The sequence below is a fragment of the Danaus plexippus genome (genome assembly GCF_018135715.1).
Source record: "Danaus plexippus chromosome 16 unlocalized genomic scaffold, MEX_DaPlex mxdp_23, whole genome shotgun sequence".
Classification (NCBI taxonomy): domain Eukaryota; kingdom Metazoa; phylum Arthropoda; class Insecta; order Lepidoptera; family Nymphalidae; genus Danaus; species Danaus plexippus.
This window is the reverse complement of record NW_026869851.1, coordinates 4,809,370-4,828,438: the sequence shown is the minus strand read 5'-3', so window position 1 is coordinate 4,828,438 and position 19,069 is coordinate 4,809,370. Positions and strand designations below refer to the sequence as shown.

Here is a 19,069-nt window from a genome sequence, read left to right as displayed (position 1 = left end):
GACCCGTTCTGCTGTTCACTTTCTGTGACAGATGTAGAGGCTGAGGGTGTTTACAAACATGCATCGATTTGACATAAAGAGAAAAGCCGCGGATTCGATGATGAGAGGAGCGGGAAACGGGTTCAGAACCGCTTTATGTTAAGTGACGGATATATAATACACTATGAAATTATTACACAGTGTACAGTTTGAGAATTCCATGATAGCGCTCCGCGTATATCATCAGTATATTTTAATGCAGATAAAGGTTTTATTAATTAAGAAATATTATCATTTTTATACGTTTACACATCTCTGTGTCCTCTACCTGAAGCACACACAGACACAGAGCCTGTGTGTGTGTGTGTGGACTTTACTATGAGTCACGTTGCAGACGGGTCTTGCAATACTGAACGAACTGTACGAAATTAAACTTTATTCTAATATAAATAGAGACTAAAGCATTTCGTTGTAGAGACGAGATGGGGTTTTCCTAATTTCATTTGGCAGATCAATTAAGCTCTGTTATTAATATAACAGATGTAGGAATTCTTAGATCATTAAGAAGAATAAAGATCGTGAATAAAAATATCAATATCCTTTTGTGAAAATATAAGTTTCGTGTTAAGCTCGAGACACAACCAAGTTATTTCTTAAAATATTCAAATAACAAACGATCTCAAACGAGACGTCAAAGTGAAACATAAGTAACATTAATGTGTACGTTTTCAAAATGAACATTTTTAATTTGATCTCCACCAACCCCTACAGTATCAGGGGTCCACGTCTCCACCCCTGTCAGTCGGTTCATACAACAATCAGTTCAATCGCATTAACAGTTTGGTTCATTATTGAATGGCTCGATGTTGTTGCACGATCTACAGAAACAACTGGGAAAGTCGTCGCTTTTGTTGACGTCACAGTATTTGATTGTGTTTACAATTATTAAATATTATGAACAGGAGGTGACAAAAAAATAAGATAATAATATCATTTCCATTTAACGCTTCATTTCAGATAGATTTTTATTTCAATTGGAGAATGTTAGTTGTATATCAGCTTACAAGTTTATAAACGTCAACAAAAGACAAAACACAAGCCATAGCTTCGTCTGACTGACTGACTGACGTTCACAGGACAGTGGTCACTGGTCACTTCAAATACAGCCAATAAAATGTTTATTATTATGTAGTAACTCTTCTATCTATTATCTTTGACCGTCATCAGAGTTGCAATGTACGGTGTTGGTGGCGCGCTCGGGTTGTGTGTACGTCTATTGATGTTTCCTGTAATGTGGAAAACGATTTAAATGTTCAGTCGGAGTGCCCTTGAGATACATTAACATACATCGAGGCACAAAGACAGATGACATTAAGAACAGTCAGGAGGCCTGCTCTCCAACGTGAGTGTGTGGAGTGTATAGAGTATAGAATCTCATACACCGCGTCTCTCTATGTAGAGTCTGCTGTCTCGTCAGAGTCTGTCTCAAGGTTCACGCCGTAAAAATGTTTTCGATATGCTTCTCAATTAAATTCCAGTTCAAATTGTCCTGTATCAGAAAAGTATAACTTTGTTCTGCCATATTAACGTTGTCCTTAAAACTAAGTAAATATTTTTTTAATTCATTAAGAAATAATAATCCATTTCAAATATCAATAGATATTTTTAAATTTGGTTTTCCTATAATTTTTTGTGGTTTAAATAATCTACGAGATACTCAACAGTAACCAGACGCATATTATCGATACTTATAGGTAATGGATAATGTTTGCGGGGAAGTTGTACGTGTTCCGCGAGGGTTGAATCTGTTAAGAGTACCGGGGAGCAGGACGAGATGTTTGTTAATATATGGTTCATAAACAATCACATACTAACCAGGCACACGTAGTCTGTTCTCTGATAAAAATAAAATAAATACTATTATTATATTTTACTCTGCATATAGAGAAGAGTATGAATATATGATTGTTTTTTAAACTTTTATATATACTAATAACTAATATATATTTGGCTAAAGTCCCTCGAACAGCATGTGGTTAATATCACAGCGAACCCCGCGAAGCGAGCCTTGTATGTTGTATATCTCGCGATGGCATCTTAGGGGCTAAGATTTATTACCTTCAAACTACTCCTATTATGAATGGATTTAATCGTTTTCTCTCTCTTTCATTCTATAACATGTGTGAGAGGGACAGGTAGCTATCGATTTCTAAATTCCTTTGTCCCGGATGAGAACAGTCCGAGGGGAAATACGAGTATAATTCAGATACGTTACAGAAGGGCGCAGAATGCATTTTCACGGATTGACGTTCGACACGAAACTTACATTATAATTGATACCTTATCGACCACTGATAAGGTTCAAAATCTTTTATCACAGCCACTGAGGTGCCGTTTGTTTTTGCAGATGCCATAAAATTAAGGAAGTTTCTTATTTGGAGATCACTAACGAGTGTAACGGTTCATATTGATTGACAGCAGACTGCCGTCCGTCTTTTGTCATATGAAGTCTCCGAGGAGTTACTTGCATATAACGTGTTGTATTCTAAATGATGGGACTCTGTGAATTATTTGATAAAAGTTTTCAGAACTCTATCGACTGCCTTTTTATAAACTTTTCGTTTTTGTCCGTCTTAATTTAAAAAAAAATAGCACCTTAAGTAATTATATCATTAATAAGTGAAACATTTCCCGATATGTCAAAGTTGAGTTAAAATTGCATAGCGACATCATTTCCATTTGAATATACATATTTGTATTTTAATTTATGTATAGATAGATATGAAGGAAACGAATATAAATATAACAAACGCACAAGCAAGAATTATAGAACAAAAAGTGTACAAAGTGAAGCGAGTGTAGCAAGTGTTATAAGTGAAGGATGGCGGAGCACTGGTCCTGGTTGACCGGCTGCGGGGAGGCGGCCGAGTACACGTACAGTCCGCCCACCAGGCCTAGCCGGCCACCACACAGACCTCTCGTCAAGGTGGCCACCAGCGCTCATCTTCACACCATCGCCAGGTGAGTCCCGTCTACCTCACACCCACCGGTAGCACGGGGAGACGAGATAAGAGTGATGGGAATCTTTAATATTATTACAGGTACTAGATATCACTGCGATTTATATTAATTAAAATTACAAACAAAATATGGTAATTTTGCACCTTATTACATTAGCTACTGCCAGTCACAGCTTAGATGGAGGAGACAAAAATAATTTAAAAAATATTTTTTCATATAGGTATCACATGTTTAAAATTTAGTGAAATGAGAATTATATTAATACATTTTAATTTATTAGATCAGATTCAGCTTCATTTAAGGATGTCAGACGCAATAGTTTCTGATAGATTTACTCCTTTTTAGTTTATGTTACAAATGTCTCTGACGACCAGCTCAGTAAGGGTCCAAGTCACCAGCAGGCCTCCCGACCGACTCGACTTCTCCTAAACGATATTTGCGTTTTCGTTCCATATTTTCTTTTGTTTCACGTCACTTTTCTAATTTTCAGTATGATGTATCACCCATAATCAGTCTCTAAAAAAAATTTATACGACTTTAAACTTTACTACTTTGCGATAAAATACATGTGAACGATCTACGGGTTTTAAACGTACAGTACATTCCTGTTTTTGCCATTTCATTTAAAAGTGTATAGCTTCTAAAACAAAACACACTTCCGACGGTTGAGATCCTAACGCTAGTGTATAAGGTTTATTTTCGCTTGTCGGTTGTATTTAATATCCCTAATAATGTTAAGAGACCAATATATATTTGCACTTGGTATTCCGACCGTAGAGTCTCAAAGGATTCCTTGCTGGTGGCACCAGGACTCGCTGACAGCTTGATGAATGACGGCTCTGTCCTACTAATATTAATATCGACGTACGCTTACATTACTCACGTTTAACATATTATATTTATTTTATATAGAATAATGATATACATAAAGAAGAGGAAAGGAATCATTAGAGAGGATATGGAGAAGTTATTAGCTGACTTATTTTGATGTATAATTTTATATTATAAATGTTCTGGCATCAAAAAATATGATAAAAAGCTAGTCATATACTTTAAGTTATCAAGATTTAAAAAAAACACTGCACTCAGAAACATTGGAAGAACTTTTAACTTTAGAAAATATATTAGGACCCAGTGTTGAAAACCCAACAGAATTTTAAAAACATTTTTGAAATACATTTTTTTTTAAATAATGGTTTGAAACATTCTATATATTATTATTTCCTATCTGAACACCGCGAAATAGGCATTGGATAATGAGAAAATGTGCACCTCATACTACAACAAAGAAAATGATTGAGAAATCACATCCTCCTGAAGAGCACGCTGGGGAAAGACAGTGAGAAATGTTACCACACACGGCACAACCTCCATATTCTTATCACGTAGTGTTGCCAGGGGAGAAATAAATATTTTCCACCAAAATCGCGACCTATTTATATGTAAATTTTTATATTTTTCTATCCAGATACCGGGCTGCATGTTTGTCGCGTTCGGTTTTATTGTTTCGGAGATAATAGGACACAGGTGTGCACAAAATATACTGACACTCGAACGAGGAGCATCACCCCTCGCGATTGAAATACTTTGTTTATATCAAGGTTTTTATACGAAAGGGAATTTAAGGAATTGTCACCGTCTAAAAGAAAAATTAAATAAAACACACCGACCCCTTTGTAATTGGCTACTAGAATATAAAAATATTATAACAAGTATAAATAAATAAGCAAAATTTTTCTTGTTTTGTATGAGGCTAAGTTTTTCCATTTTTCTGCTGAGGTGACAGCCGACGCTCATTACAGTTGACGAATTGCTTCCAGACGCCGTGATAAATGGAACTTGCTTCGCTTTGAAATAGTTACACAGCAATCTGACGGGGCTTAATGTTATATAATTGTATTTTCCTTGGAATTTCTAGGCGAGGTCCACGCCACATACATACATACATTTACATTCATGAAGGTACACATCCTGAAATGTTTTTATTGTAAGTCGTGATTAAGGAAAACTTCAAGTTTAATAAGACTTAACCTATATAAGGCAGAAAGAAAGAAGAAGAAAATAAAACTATAACTAATTAATTAGCAATAGTTCCTCATACATCGCTGTTCTTGTTGATTTGAACAACCTGCTCTGTCCCAAGTACGGGTTGTCAGCAAGCACTTTAATATTTATGTGTAGCAGAGCCTGTAAGATAAGGATCACATCATGATGAATACGACACACTCGTAGCTTGACTAAAACATTACTATAAAACATGTAGTATAGTACAACTTGCGATAACGTCTTGTAGCTTACGGTGTGACCGTGTGATAACCAACTTTAAGTGTTACAAACTATACACAACACTACTCCAGGTCCTCAGCAAAGACAAACTGGGAAATATTTTTGAAATGCTCAAACCTGGATGAACTTTAACTTATATTGACATCTTTGTCTGATTTATTTTTCAACACTTTTTGTTACCAAAAAAAGTAACAAAAATCGTTAGTTGAAACCTTTTGACAAAATATTACAAATTGTATCATATTTAGGAATCTCTTTATCCTCCGTCTTTTTAATCCGTCTTTACCACATAATCCATTCCCCCCGGTCTTATCACCTCATAATTCATCTCCTTGACAATTTTCAAATTTATAGATAGAAAAATGTTAATAATCCATGACCGAGCAAGAATATTTTTATGGAATGTATTATTTGTTCATTTTATGATATAATTAATTCCTAGTTTAATAAATAATTTAGTTAAGAACAAGATGTTATGGTTGTAATATCATTATATCATATAAAAGTCACATGGGGCTGGGAACATAAAACTTGAGATAAATTTCCTGAGATAAAATTGTTGCACGAATTGAACCGTAAATTAAGAACTCGTTACTCACTGAGATCTTAAGGAGACGTTTGAAAATAATTTAGTTGAGTCAAAGAAATCAATCTAATGAAGCTTCTAAAGAACTTATAATTTCCAATAACATATGAATAGTATTATTTAACTAAACTCATATATTATTGTTGTATTTTTTCCGAAACTTTTATTAAAAAAATATATATGGCTACGTTTTTCGCAAAAGAGTCGCTACCACTTTAATGTTTTTTTTTGTATTGTTGTCGTTGTAAAAACAATGAACACGACCCTTGAAGTTCCTCCATTCCTTTCAAGACTCCAAAGTGGAAAAACGCGCGCCTTCGTTACGTAACCTTAAGATATTTTTTATTTCCTTATTAAAAAATATTTACTTAAAATATACTTTATATAATTATGTTCATTTCAACTTTTTAAACTAGACAACTAGATCATTTTAAAAACACTACTATTGAGAACAATATATTTTGAAAAGCTTAAGAGATTGCATTCTTATAGATAGAGTCTGTAGTTATAGAGCTTACTTTGAATATTTTTTCTAAATTGTCAGGAATCATCCCAAAATCCTGAATTCGTATCTAGTGTGCACTATTAGTAAATGCACCGGGGGCACTAATAGTATGTGAAAGTGATTTTGCGCTCGATGGACCGGCAAATGAATTACGTGAGAGGAAAGTGATATTCAGGACGTTCCTGTTTTGAATTCAAATTTGATCATTATATTACTGTTTAATGTATGTTGATATTAAAGTAACATATTACAAAACAATTAAAGACTTGGACTTGTACTCGGTCAATGAATGATATATTCATCTTATACATATGTATTCTCCTTATTTGGTTCTCTCAAAAAAACTTATGTGTAATTCCACTACGTCCTACCTCTTTTTGCCGTCTTCTTTTACCATACTTCTCTCGAATCCAAATGTTGCGATTTCCGAACTTTAATCGGTAGAATACCATGTCAGATGGACTGTCTTTGGAAAAAATAAACTAAAATAATGTTAGTTTATAGGACGCGATGACATGTTTGTAATGTATGTTAGTTATTGAATAAACCTCATGCAGCATGACTCGACATTTAGATGACAATTACGCGATGCTCACAATTATCGAGACGGATGTGAGTTAAACGCAGACCAAAAACATGGAATTAGTTGGTCGTCTTGCTGTCCGAATAACAAGCTTGAGACGTAACCGATAATAATCAAGATGATAGGATAAGGACATCATTATAACAAAAAATACTCCGATATAATGAAACTAAAACCTAAATTACTTCATTGTTTGAACAAACTTCGTTCTGGTGAATGCTATGGCGGTGAGAGGTTTATTGTTGTTGAGTGCTGTTCTGGCGGCCACGTCGGTCACTGTAGATGGCACGGCCGAGGTGATGAGCCATGTGACAGCTCATTATGGAAAATCATTGGAAGAATGCCGTAAAGAGGTAAAGGGAAGAGATATCTCACTAATATTTATATATCATCCTTAGACTGCGGTGATTCATGCGTATGCTGCGGTATAATCCACTAGGCATATATTATTTTTGAACTACCAGACAGGCCTCTCTAAAGAAATCCTCGAAGAATTCAAGCACTTCTGGAGCGATGACTTCGAGATAGTTCACCGTGAGCTCGGCTGCACCCTCATCTGCATGTCGAATAAATTTGCACTCTTACAGGATGATGCAAGGATGCATCACATTAATATGAATGACTACGTAAAAGGCTTCCCCGAAGGTAAAATTAGTTTGTTTTGAATTAAGTTAGCCCCTACATAGAATAGAAACCCCAACGTTAACATATGGTTGTTATTTAGATTATAGGGTCGAAGCTTATTAAATTCTACTGACGTTATAGGTGATGTACTAGCAGACAAGTTGGTTCAAATGATCCACAAATGTGAGAAGGAATATGACGACATTAAGGATGACTGTGACCGGGTGGTGAAGGTCGCAGCCTGCTTCAGAGCTGACGCTAAGAAGGAAGGCATCGCCCCAGAGGTCGCTATGATAGAGGCCGTCATGGAACAGTATTAAATCTTCTGACCTCTTTAACCGGAACCCTGGCTGGCCATTATGATTATGATTTCGGTCTCTAGTTATTAAATTATTAATTAAACAAATACATTCTGAGTGATAGTATTTTCGTCTTTATGAGCGAGCTACTTTCTTTTTGCTTAACTTATACCTTCATCCCATATCAGAGGCTTACGTAAATTCCAGTTTTCCATAAATGTTAAACATTTGCCTTTTGAAATATGTAGGCGCTTATGAAAACTAAATATTTAAGCTATAAAATCTTGCTTTTACCATAAATCATCGCAGAGTATAATTATAAAATATAGCACTTTTTGCAATGCGCTGTAGGTACCTACATTAAATATTATACATTATAGGATATCATATTAATGAATTCTTTTACCCATACATGGACTCTTTAACATAAAATTTTTATGTCTTTAATATGTAAATAACATCTCTAAGATTTTATGTTCTCAATATGATGACTTTAAATACAACTCGAGGGAAGGTGTACGTTACCTACCTTAAAGAAGGAAAATTAAAAAGTTGTAAATTAAACGACAATAAACTTAATGAGCTTCTTAAGGGACAGGCGGAAAGTTAAAGCAAGCTTTCAAATTAACATCAATTATTTTAATGTATTCCTTTTTAAGGACTGACAAAAAAATGGGTTTTAAAAATTTATCTCCCATTACCTTTTTTATTTTTTTGAAGGGAATGTGTCTTGATGAAAAGTCTCATGAACATTTTAATAATAATAATTGTGTTTTATAATATTTCATTTCATCGTCTGATATACAAGTCGTGCTCTTATCCGGCGATTCAGTGATTACATCTTTATTTCAATGCTCGCTAAGCATTAAGTAGCCTCAATTATCACAGTAAGTGCACTCAGAGACTTCAGGTATACAATCAACCCGTCAGAACCCTACAGTATATTTAGTCTTTTAAAATATTTGATTGAACGCTTTCACAGAGTCACGAGCTGTGATTATTTTATTAAACATTCTGAGTTAGTTTGTTGTTTATAATGTCACATATCCTAAGCGTCGTATGTGAGTGTCACCTCTCCCTCCGCGTGTGTCTATGTGTCGTGGATCTCAATGTATTTATGATGCGCTCTGTTAGTACACAGTGAGTCGCGTTCACTCGCATACAGATGCAGTAATTAACAAAACAAATCGCTTACACGACACCACACCACACCACGCGGAACTGGAAAATCAATTTGAACGTCAAGATTAGAGACCTTGTACATAAACATACATACGTCTCACGGACTCCATTGAAAACGTTTGAGATATTCATATTTTATCAACAATTTAAAATGTGCAATCATTTATTTATGTTTTTATAAAACACAGACCTTGATTACTTTAATAATGGCGATAATGATGTTTGCAATATTTATTCTCTCTATTTTTATTCCGTCCGTAAATTTAAACCAGGACGTGATGAAATCATTGAGTTACAAGTTTGGAACGAAACTATTCGAGTGCGGGGAAAGGGTAACTCTCAGATGTTTTTTTATATAATTATCACCCAGCATCAGTAGACGTCGTCCTCGCCTATCTAGCTGCGTGTTTCCGGTGTGTGATCTCAATAAATTAATGAGTGAAATACATATAGTATTAAAAATCGTCACTAATAAATGTTAAAGAGAACGCGAATGATAGCTTTCATCCAGATACAATTGATTTACCGTTTGTCAATGTATGATGGAAACTACCATTTAGGCATTTTAAAGGAAATATAGATTACGGGGTGCGTTCAATGCTATAAAAAAGTATAATATATGTTATTTACAAACCTGGTGTGAGGAAAATGGCAGGAAAATCTATTAAATGATTAAATAATGTACCAACTGAACTAAACATTAATGTTCGAAGACGAACTACACTCGCGCCATGGCCCGTGACATTCTACATATTTGGGAAGAGTCTTACGATCTCAACCACGACGAGACAGGCTGTTTGGTCCTCTGTGCCATGGTGAGGTTAGAGCTCCTAGACCAGCAGGGAAACATGATCGTAGAAAACACTGAGGGATTTATTAGAGCTAACGGCGGAGGTGACGTTCATCTCTTTAGATAGCCTTTTTAATAATATTTAAACAATGTTTGCAATTATTAAATTGTTACTCACCGGTTTATCATCAATTAATGAAATATTTTTTAAATCATCAGATGACTCGATGGTGTCGTTCCTCATACAACTCTATTCCATGTGTCGCGACAAGACCTCATCTATCTCTAACGGATGCAAGGCTGCTATTGAGTTATCCAAATGCTTCCGAGCTGCCATCCAACAAATCGGCTGGGTACCAGACACGACCTCTCTCTTGGTTATATCGTATGATTAGAGGATACGTTTTAAAATAATGTTTATTAATGTTATTATGTTAGGTACCTATATTTTCTATGATTGAAAGCCATCGCTGTTTAATAAATAACAAGTTTAGATTTCTTATATGATCTTTCATTGAATATCGACGTAACACGCTACTAGCTACCGTCTTGATGAAGCAATGTTATTACATATGCTTCGTGTCTCGGAGTGATGATTGACACATATAGTCACGTAACATATCCTCAATCACACTCACCAGGAACATATAATCATTAAGTTAATGTTAGGAGCGATTAAAAAATAATAAGTCCCTTTATTTTTTTAACAACTGGTTATCATTTAACTGCTCAATTACTGATCACACACAAGTACGTTTAAAAGACAAGCGCTGACCGCGGCACTACATTGCGTGTTAATCAGAATCATGAACAAATCATGTGTTTTCGTTTTTGCTCTTATTTTTGTAAACGTGCAAAAAGTTCAATCGAATGAAGTCATGAAAGGCATAACGTCGAGTTTTTTTAAGGTGTTGGACGAATGTAAACGTGAGGTAATTATTTTTTAATTATTTATAATAATTCTTTGGATATTAATTGTTCAGTAACAAGCATATAACATTGCTTCAAGCTGGGTCTCACCGATAACGTGCTGACGGATCTCTATTACTTCTGGAAACAAGACCATCCGTTGATGCATCGAGATACTGGTTGTGCTATCGTCTGCATGAGTCAGAAACTAAACCTCCTAGACACCATAGGAAAGCTTCATCACGGCAACGCTCAAGAGTTTGCGATCAATCACGGCGCTGGTTAGTGACTGTGTTAACGTTTGGTATCTAGTTATAAGTACTAGTTATAATTATCTTTGATGTTTTTAATTTTAGGTGAACAGATGGCCAAAAAGCTGGTAACGATGGTTCACGAATGTGAACAGCAATTCATGGAGCAGGAGGACTCCTGTCTGAGAGCTTTGGATGTAGCGAAGTGCTTCAGGACTGCCATGCACGATGTCAACTGGGCACCTAAATTTGATATTATTGTAACTGAAGTACTCACCGAAGTGAAGTAATATAATATGATGGAACATAAAAATCTATTATTGATCTAAACGTTTTTTCTATAAAAACCTTTAATTAAACTTTGAAATACAAAACAATTTTATAAGTAACAAAAAAAAACCATTTTGATAAAAACAAATAGACTAGGTCTATGTGAGATCATAAGTATACCAAATTAAGTGAACAATCAATTTAGCTTTGAATTAAACAAATAGTTCATATCCCCAGTCAATTTTAAAGAGATTAATGTTGAGTTTTACCTCTTTTTTAATTTAATAAGTCTTATTTGAGGAAAGACACAATTGAATAGTTTCGCAATGTGTCAGTCTATTTTGATGTCAATTTATTTTTGATAGATGGTTTTAACTAAACAAGTATTCTCTAGGGGAGGAAGTTTTATTAAAAGTTAAATTTTAAATAAACGAAACAAACATTAAAATTTGTTCCTGAGGCACTGAGTACATGATTGTAATCGATATTAGCTAAGCATGTTCGTGGCTAGGAAATAGACTGATCAAGGGCACACAACGGGGCTTAATTGAGGTTTGATGTTAGCTCGTAAGTTGGAGACGATCCGAACAAGGCATTGTCGCTTCAGATTTATGGTGGATTACCGCGTCACCAGTGACTTACGATGCTGGTTTAGGAGTGAGGAGTTTTAAACAGGCCCTGACACCATACATTACCATCCCATCGAGGACGATTATGGTGCTTAGATGTTCGTTAGTAGGCTTTGTGTTTTATAGGCAAAACGGTGTTAAGCAGCTTGACAGAACTGAAATTGTTAAGTCTGCTATCTTTGAGTAACAATCGTAAGTTACTTTCACGACAATTTCACGAAAACTGAATTCTATAAAATAAATGGATGAACACACAGATGTGTTTCATCCCGGGAGTCGAGAATAAATGTGAGAGCGAATCCAGAGACGCACCTGGGTTCAGATTACTTTTATTGTTTACTTGTATTATTGTTACGTGAGAGGAGTGTCGAGTGAGGAGCCCGCGTGCCGCGAGCCCGGCTTGTATGCACCATTGACCGTGTTTCTTATTGTTTGTTAATTTTTTTTACTAACATACCAATTAAACACCGTCCTCGACTTTATACTTTTTGAGTATTCATTTAACTTAAATATAATTTATATTAAAAGAACAGCTCGTCGGAATCTAAGGAAATACAAATGATTTAACTTATAAAATTATGTTTATTTTTAATTTTCCACACCATTTTAAAACATAAAGCTAGGAGAAGCCAAAACAGAAAGCTGTCACTGTCGGGAAAAGCGCAACATTAACATTCGTCAATCCTTAAACGTAGCCGTGTTGTTATTAAATAATGAAAAACTTTAAGAAATGAAAACCGTTACAGGAGAATATCTTCTTCTAAAAGGAAGTTTAATTCCTTCACTTAACGGTGTATAGATATTTGTCGTCTTCGTTTCATTAAGTCTCAGTCATCAACTCTTCTAGAATGGTCTCCATAGAAGGCGCCCACTTCAGCTCGTGGATCTTGGTGCGAAAACATTTGGATATCTCCAGAGTCTTGGAGCAGTCGTCAGTGATATCCGTGAACTGTTTCTCACAGTCGTGAATCATTTGTACCAACTGCTTGGCCAAGTCGTCGTCTGTGTGAAGATTGAATATATTTACCACGAGAATATAAACTTGAAACATAAAAGCCATGTAAAATCAAGGAATAAAATTAAGCTAAGACTGTTCAAGTTAAGACTATACATATTCTGTTAAACGATTTCAATGTTACTGGCGAACATTAGAACTCATAAAATATACCCACACACACAAAAATAGTTTAAGAAGCCTTTGAATTTGATCGTAATGCCGATTTATAATGTAAATAGAAAGTGTGTCCGATTAATTATTTAAAGTTCCTCCTTTCCTTCCTCTCTGTAACACCCTGACTCACCTGCTCCATGACTCTTGGCGAACTCGTGTGCGTTCTCATGATGTATTTTCATATCCTCAGTGATGAGGTCATGTTTGGACGCCATGCACATGATGGCACAGCCCGTGTCTCGATTTAGTAACTCGTACTCCTCGCGCCAGTAGTTCATAAAGTCTTGGATGATGTGATCGCCCAGGTTTAACTGGAAACAAGAGTAGAGAGGGGCAATAAAAAAGGTGTCTCTTTAAAATATTGAGCTGTCGGAGTCTGAGAATTGTTTGAAGACTTAATTAAATAGCACACATAACGTGTCCCATAAATGTTTCCAAAGAGAACTTTTGCTATTAACGTTACGATTATTGACATTCCAATAACCCGAATATTATGAGATTTGTTTAATATGAAATTGATAATTTTCCATCATTTTATATTATGTCTGAACTTACTTCTGCCTTACACTCCTCCATAGCCTTGACAAAGCCAGTGGTAAGTTTCTTCATAATCTCCTGAGAAGCTAAAGTCCCTTGTGCGAGACTGACGACCCCGGCCGCGAACAACAGCCGCCAACAAAACAACGCCATACTGACGAATACCTGGTCGAGGAAGGAATCTCCGGCTTATATGACGCTTCTGAAATAAAGTTATATAATCAGTTACACATCCGTATGGTTCCGTACATATATTAAAAATACACTTTTGCTTAAACAATATCTAAGGCTATACTTCAATAAATGAATTGGAGAACTGTCTATTCTGGCTTGACTTATTACTATGGACAATAACTTTTCCTTCAAGTTGGATGCATGTTTCCTTGTATCGGTCAATAAAATGTTCCGTCACGAGGACGTAGTTTCAGTCCTGGGAATCCTAATATTTCTTATAATTCAGTTTCTTGTAATTACACACGAAGGTAGACCGGGCAGTTTAATAACATATCACATTCCTTGAAGTGACAATTGACTCAAAGATCTTACTATGAAAATAAAAACCTTCCATGACTTCAAGAAAAAATTTAATTATCGGGTGTTCAAGGTTGTTATGATGAAAAACTGAAAGTGTAAATAAGAATTCATATGTAAGTAGTTGAAGGTGCGACATCATACGTAGGGTTATTACGACAAACCACTTTCAAGTATTCAAAAGTAGCAGTTGAACTTTCTACAACGAAATATCAGACGTACAAAAACCTACATCGGTCATTGAAAATAAAATATAACTAAATGTTAAATACTAAAACAATTAATCCCCGTCCCCGGGAGCTGGGAGGGTGGACCAGCAGTCTTTTATTTTTATTACTGAATATATTTATGTACCCACACTGACACACCTCGCACATAGTAACAGTGAGAGGGGATTATGGATTCCCATATTAGCTAATTGTTTTAAAACTAAAGTACAATATTTATGTTTTACCAAAATCCTTGCTTATATCAACTAAACGAAGATTTTATTACTCCTTTTGGATCAAATACATAATATAACAAAACGTCTAAATATATGTCAATACTTATATCTAAATAGTATCGTTACCGTGAGTACATCACACATGTGTCTGTCTCTCTCCAGACCTCCAGTCTCTGGTAACCCGTTCCCTGATCACTGGAACATGTTCCTCTCCTGTAGTGTCATTAACAGAGGATTATGATAGAGCAGCGTCATCCATTATATGTGTACAGAGAATTCTGTTCATTAAACAAGCCATTAAACTGTAAAGTACCCTTGCTAAGTGTGTTTGGCACGATTTGTATTAATATATTAAATGTGTGACTGTTGCTTACATTTTAACATGTTCATAAGTTCAATAGGAATTTAAATTAAAAGTTTCGGGTTCTAAAGCAATAAGGTATGAGTAAAGTTATGGCGTCTTGTTCTTGATGCTATCAATTGTAACGATAGTTAATAAGAGAATTTTCCTGTCGATCCTGTGTAACTATAACTACTTAATGACTAATTTTATTAAAACTGTAATAGATCACAAAGAAAGCCGATTTTCAAATAAAAGACTGTCTTAAAGTTACACTGAATATTCAGTCATAACTGAGTATAGACAAGCTGTTAATTGATTTTGTGTTTATGTGGGTATTCACCGGTCGGCGAGTGGCGACACCGATCGTAAAATGTATAATATAATAAAGAAAATTACAGTTCCTCTCCAACTACCGAACCTACGTTAATAAACAACTGACAAGGAAAGTAATCAATAAACCGACTTCCTGACAAACCGTCAAACAGAAAAACATTATTGACAATATATTATACAATTAATAAAAATAAAACATAATCAATATAATTAATCAGTCGTCAGTACATGTTACGGATGTATTTTAAGTTCGAGTGTGTTGCAGTACATGTACGAGTATGTCCATCCCAGCTGGCTCTACAAGCGTATTCATTGAGGTCCATTGATGTGATATTTTATTTTCATATTCTCTGGACATCCTAAAATTTTAATGGGCAGCCTCTGGTGACAATATCTCTGAAGAGATTATGATAAGGCGAAGGATTTACGAAAGAACATGCACTTCAAGAACATATTCTAAGACAACAGTAAAGATTCAGGAAAAAATTTGTTTGGTTTCCAAACATTTCACTCCGCAAATAATAGCTTTATATTTAAATATGTGTTTTAAAACATAGAAGGACTTCCCGCATTATATAAGTCAAGGTTCGTACTCCCAATCACGATCATTATATGAAGCAGAGTTTATTGGTCGCCAGCTTTATTGAGCAAACCCTTATTACTATTTATAACTTAAAAGGTTACATTATACTATAACTTAAAAGATTAACAAACAAGGTACATTATACGTAATTACAACTCTCCTTCTTCGTCATTTTAGGAGACGAATAAAATACGAGGCTTAAGGAGATGATTGTTTTGTTTTTGTTGAAATGAGAAAAAAGATAATCGCAGCCCTTGAGATTGATCAAATATGGGCAACTTTCACAGACGGAATACACTTACGAGGGAATAAAGTTTTAAAAGGGAATGATGTATATGATGTGATGTCATTAGTGTTATTGTTTTAATAAACATTAATTTAAGTTTTTGTGATATTAAATAGTTATTATTTATCTGCCTGTGAGGCGCGCGTGCTGTTGTCATTATTGGCATGTTATAAAACATATTAACTGGTGACGTTTGTTTCAGGTAAGCATCTCCTTGATATTCAACACATTTAAAGGTTCTGCTCGCGCGTGGACTTGGTAAGTATGTTGTACTTTAGAGACACGTCAACACAGGAATTAATTAACCAAATTGTTTAAAATATTTAAATGTAACTCAACATTTAAAAGACACACCATTTAATGGATCAAAATCGACAGTTTTCTGTCCCGGAGTCCGGACTAATCCCTGCGAATCCCGGATTCCGGATCCCGGACAGCTGCTTGTAACGATGTTATCTCGCGCTGACTGATTGCCACTGATTTGTAAAACTGACCCTTGAGATTGTAGAGCTCTTACTGTTTAGAGAGAACCTTAAGATGTGATGACTTAATGTATCTAGTAAAAATAATTATATTGTGTGCAGTTACTTTATTAATATTTAAGTTATTTCAACAATATATATGACTTTTATAAAGTTTTTGTATGAATTAAAGTATTTGAATTTATTTATATGACTGCTTTTATAATATAAATTGTTCAAACATTACTATACATAAGTATATCAAGACTCCCATCATCCCATCAAGACTTTGGAGACCGTGTGACGTGTCTATACTTTCCCAAGTCTATGTAGGTCCCTCAAAAATATCAGTGAACAGTAAGACGTCTAAGACATTTCCCTGTATCTTTATCGGGGTCCTACAAGACCCTCTCAATGTATTTCCCTCGGCCGTCCATTCATCCCTCTAATGAGGGTCAATTTGTACGTAAAACAGGGGCAAACTGCTAGTTTCATTAACACTCAAACAACAGAGAACTACTGAAACGCTATTAAAAACAAATCACACTGAGAAAGTCATCGGCAGAACAGAGCCAATATGGTGGTCGCCTTGAAAATGTTGGAATGTAATGTATCAGATACAAGGTGACACAAACAATCACTGATGAATGATGGCATCGGAGCGTAAGGAGATGTTTGAACACTGAACGCTCCCACTTCATACAAACTGTTTTAAAAGTTCTCTGTCTGCGTGTCCGTGTGTCCGTGTGTCCGTGTGTCCGTGTGTCCGTGTGTATGTGTGTTCATTGAGAACACAATAACCATTGAATTAAACCGACCAATTAAGCCGCAGTCTGACCCTTCGTGAGTTATAGAGGCAATCGTTTTGGTCTACCGTGATAGAAACCGCATTCGTTATTGATATTAATAGAAGTTATACGTTAGTGTCTTTCCGCGGCTTCGCTCGCCCTGTAATGATAATTAGAACTAATCTAAGTAACACCGTTTTATCATTCCCAACGTTAATATGATCCTTTCTGAGTACTCCCTGGGGTGATAGGAACCCCTAAATCTTATAAATGTATTTAAAATAATACCCATCAACCCATACTGGAACAATCTGGTGGCTCAAGCTCCTGGGGCTTTCCGTACAGAGTAGAGTTTCGCTTCAGGCCTGCAGTGTCCAGACTTTAAATTAATGTACGTTCATAAAGAAACAATTATAGTAAATTATATTTCCGTGAAGTATCGACACTCGTTCTGTTCTATTGTCGAGTTAACAAGCCAACGAGGACGAGAGTTGAATACGAAATTATCATAAATATGACGACCGCAGTAACACTTACCACGGCTCCCATTCAACTCCATAAAATCGGCGTAAAGCATTTCGCAAAAACGAAAATATCGCTCCTTAATAACTGGAGTTCGTTATTGAACATTATAATTATAGTTCAATAAACATTGAACTTTGATTTATAACGGCCGGTCGCTTCATCACTGAACACAGGTTCAATTACCGACCACCACACTTCGACGTTCTCACAAACACATTACTGTTCTGTTGATATGAATTTTTATATTCGTTTTAGTAGACGATTATTTAGATTGATGATTGTGAATAATTTCAATTTCGACGTACAAATTATTTACAATATTAAAGTCGAAGCCTTAATTATTTATTTGTTTGATAATGTTTTTGTAGTAATCTTGAGCAAAAGCTACTAACTGTAGTTTTTGTCAGCACCATCTATCGGAGAAAACTGTAATCGTTAAATATATTAGTACAATTGACGCGAGATGGCGTTGTTGCTAAACTAATGTAAGGAAAAATATTTTACATGTTAACCTCATTATAACAACGAACCAAATTACTTCTTGCTGAATATTTGTCATGTCTTCAATTGCTCTAATTTCAGGATGTTATACCGTTGGATAAATTGCTTTTATTTTTTGAAATACTAACATGCCAAGAGTTAGTACACACGTATTTAAATTTTACTAAAAAAAAAAAAAACAAATAAATAAAAAACATGGCCCAGATTAAAATCTAAATTGCAGATTGTATTTCCATGCTATTAAATAAAAAAAATTGAATATGGAGCATTCATAGATGTATTAATCTCTTCAAATACATATTTATGAGGCATCCTTCGTCCCTTACAATAATTCCAGTACTAAAGTCCTTATCACAATCAGAGCTGTGCGAGTTATCTCTGTCGCAGGTCCGCTGTAAATCTCCTGGTCACTTTAATTTCCGGACACTCGTACCGTCCAGTTGTCATATGTTATCAGTAGACTCTATAAACTCATGAGTTATGACATTTTAAATCGAAATCAATAGTTATCATCGTTTCTGCTTAGATTTTGCTTAACTTATTGATATTGATCCAGTTTTGTTTGGAACCATTTTATTTTAAGTAAAGTAGTAGGTTAGTAAAAATTTATTGATGGTTGTAAGTAGCAATAACTGAAATTAACAACCGTCC

General features: G+C 35.1%; 5 protein-coding genes across 6 annotated transcripts in view; 4 read left to right on the top strand and 1 right to left on the bottom strand.

Moving 5' to 3' along the window:
- The window catches only part of LOC116771742 (protein prickle), a 153,406-nt gene that overhangs the window by 48,584 nt on the left and 85,753 nt on the right, over positions 1–19,069 (top strand). The gene's annotated exons all lie outside the window — the stretch shown is intronic.
- LOC116771747 (general odorant-binding protein 2-like) lies at positions 7,141–8,000 on the top strand. Its single transcript, XM_032663702.2, has 3 exons — positions 7,141–7,313; positions 7,425–7,605; positions 7,726–8,000. The coding sequence occupies exons 1-3, from the start codon at positions 7,182–7,184 to the stop codon at positions 7,902–7,904; spliced, it is 492 nt and encodes a 163-aa protein (XP_032519593.2). The 5' UTR covers positions 7,141–7,181; the 3' UTR covers positions 7,905–8,000.
- Positions 8,150–10,357, top strand: LOC116771750 (pheromone-binding protein-like). The gene is made up of 3 exons (XM_032663705.2): positions 8,150–9,397; positions 9,779–9,959; positions 10,075–10,357. The coding sequence occupies exons 1-3, from the start codon at positions 9,272–9,274 to the stop codon at positions 10,248–10,250; spliced, it is 483 nt and encodes a 160-aa protein (XP_032519596.2). The 5' UTR covers positions 8,150–9,271; the 3' UTR covers positions 10,251–10,357.
- On the top strand, positions 10,629–11,345 carry LOC116771749 (pheromone-binding protein-like). The gene is made up of 3 exons (XM_032663704.2): positions 10,629–10,787; positions 10,865–11,045; positions 11,121–11,345. Exons 1-3 carry the CDS (start codon positions 10,662–10,664, stop codon positions 11,303–11,305), a joined length of 492 nt encoding a protein of 163 aa, XP_032519595.1. The 5' UTR covers positions 10,629–10,661; the 3' UTR covers positions 11,306–11,345.
- LOC116771748 (general odorant-binding protein 1-like) lies at positions 12,477–13,801 on the bottom strand. The gene is made up of 3 exons (XM_032663703.2): positions 13,641–13,801; positions 13,216–13,396; positions 12,477–12,916 (listed from the first exon to the last, which is right to left on the bottom strand). Exons 1-3 carry the CDS (start codon positions 13,773–13,775, stop codon positions 12,735–12,737), a joined length of 498 nt encoding a protein of 165 aa, XP_032519594.2. The 5' UTR covers positions 13,776–13,801; the 3' UTR covers positions 12,477–12,734.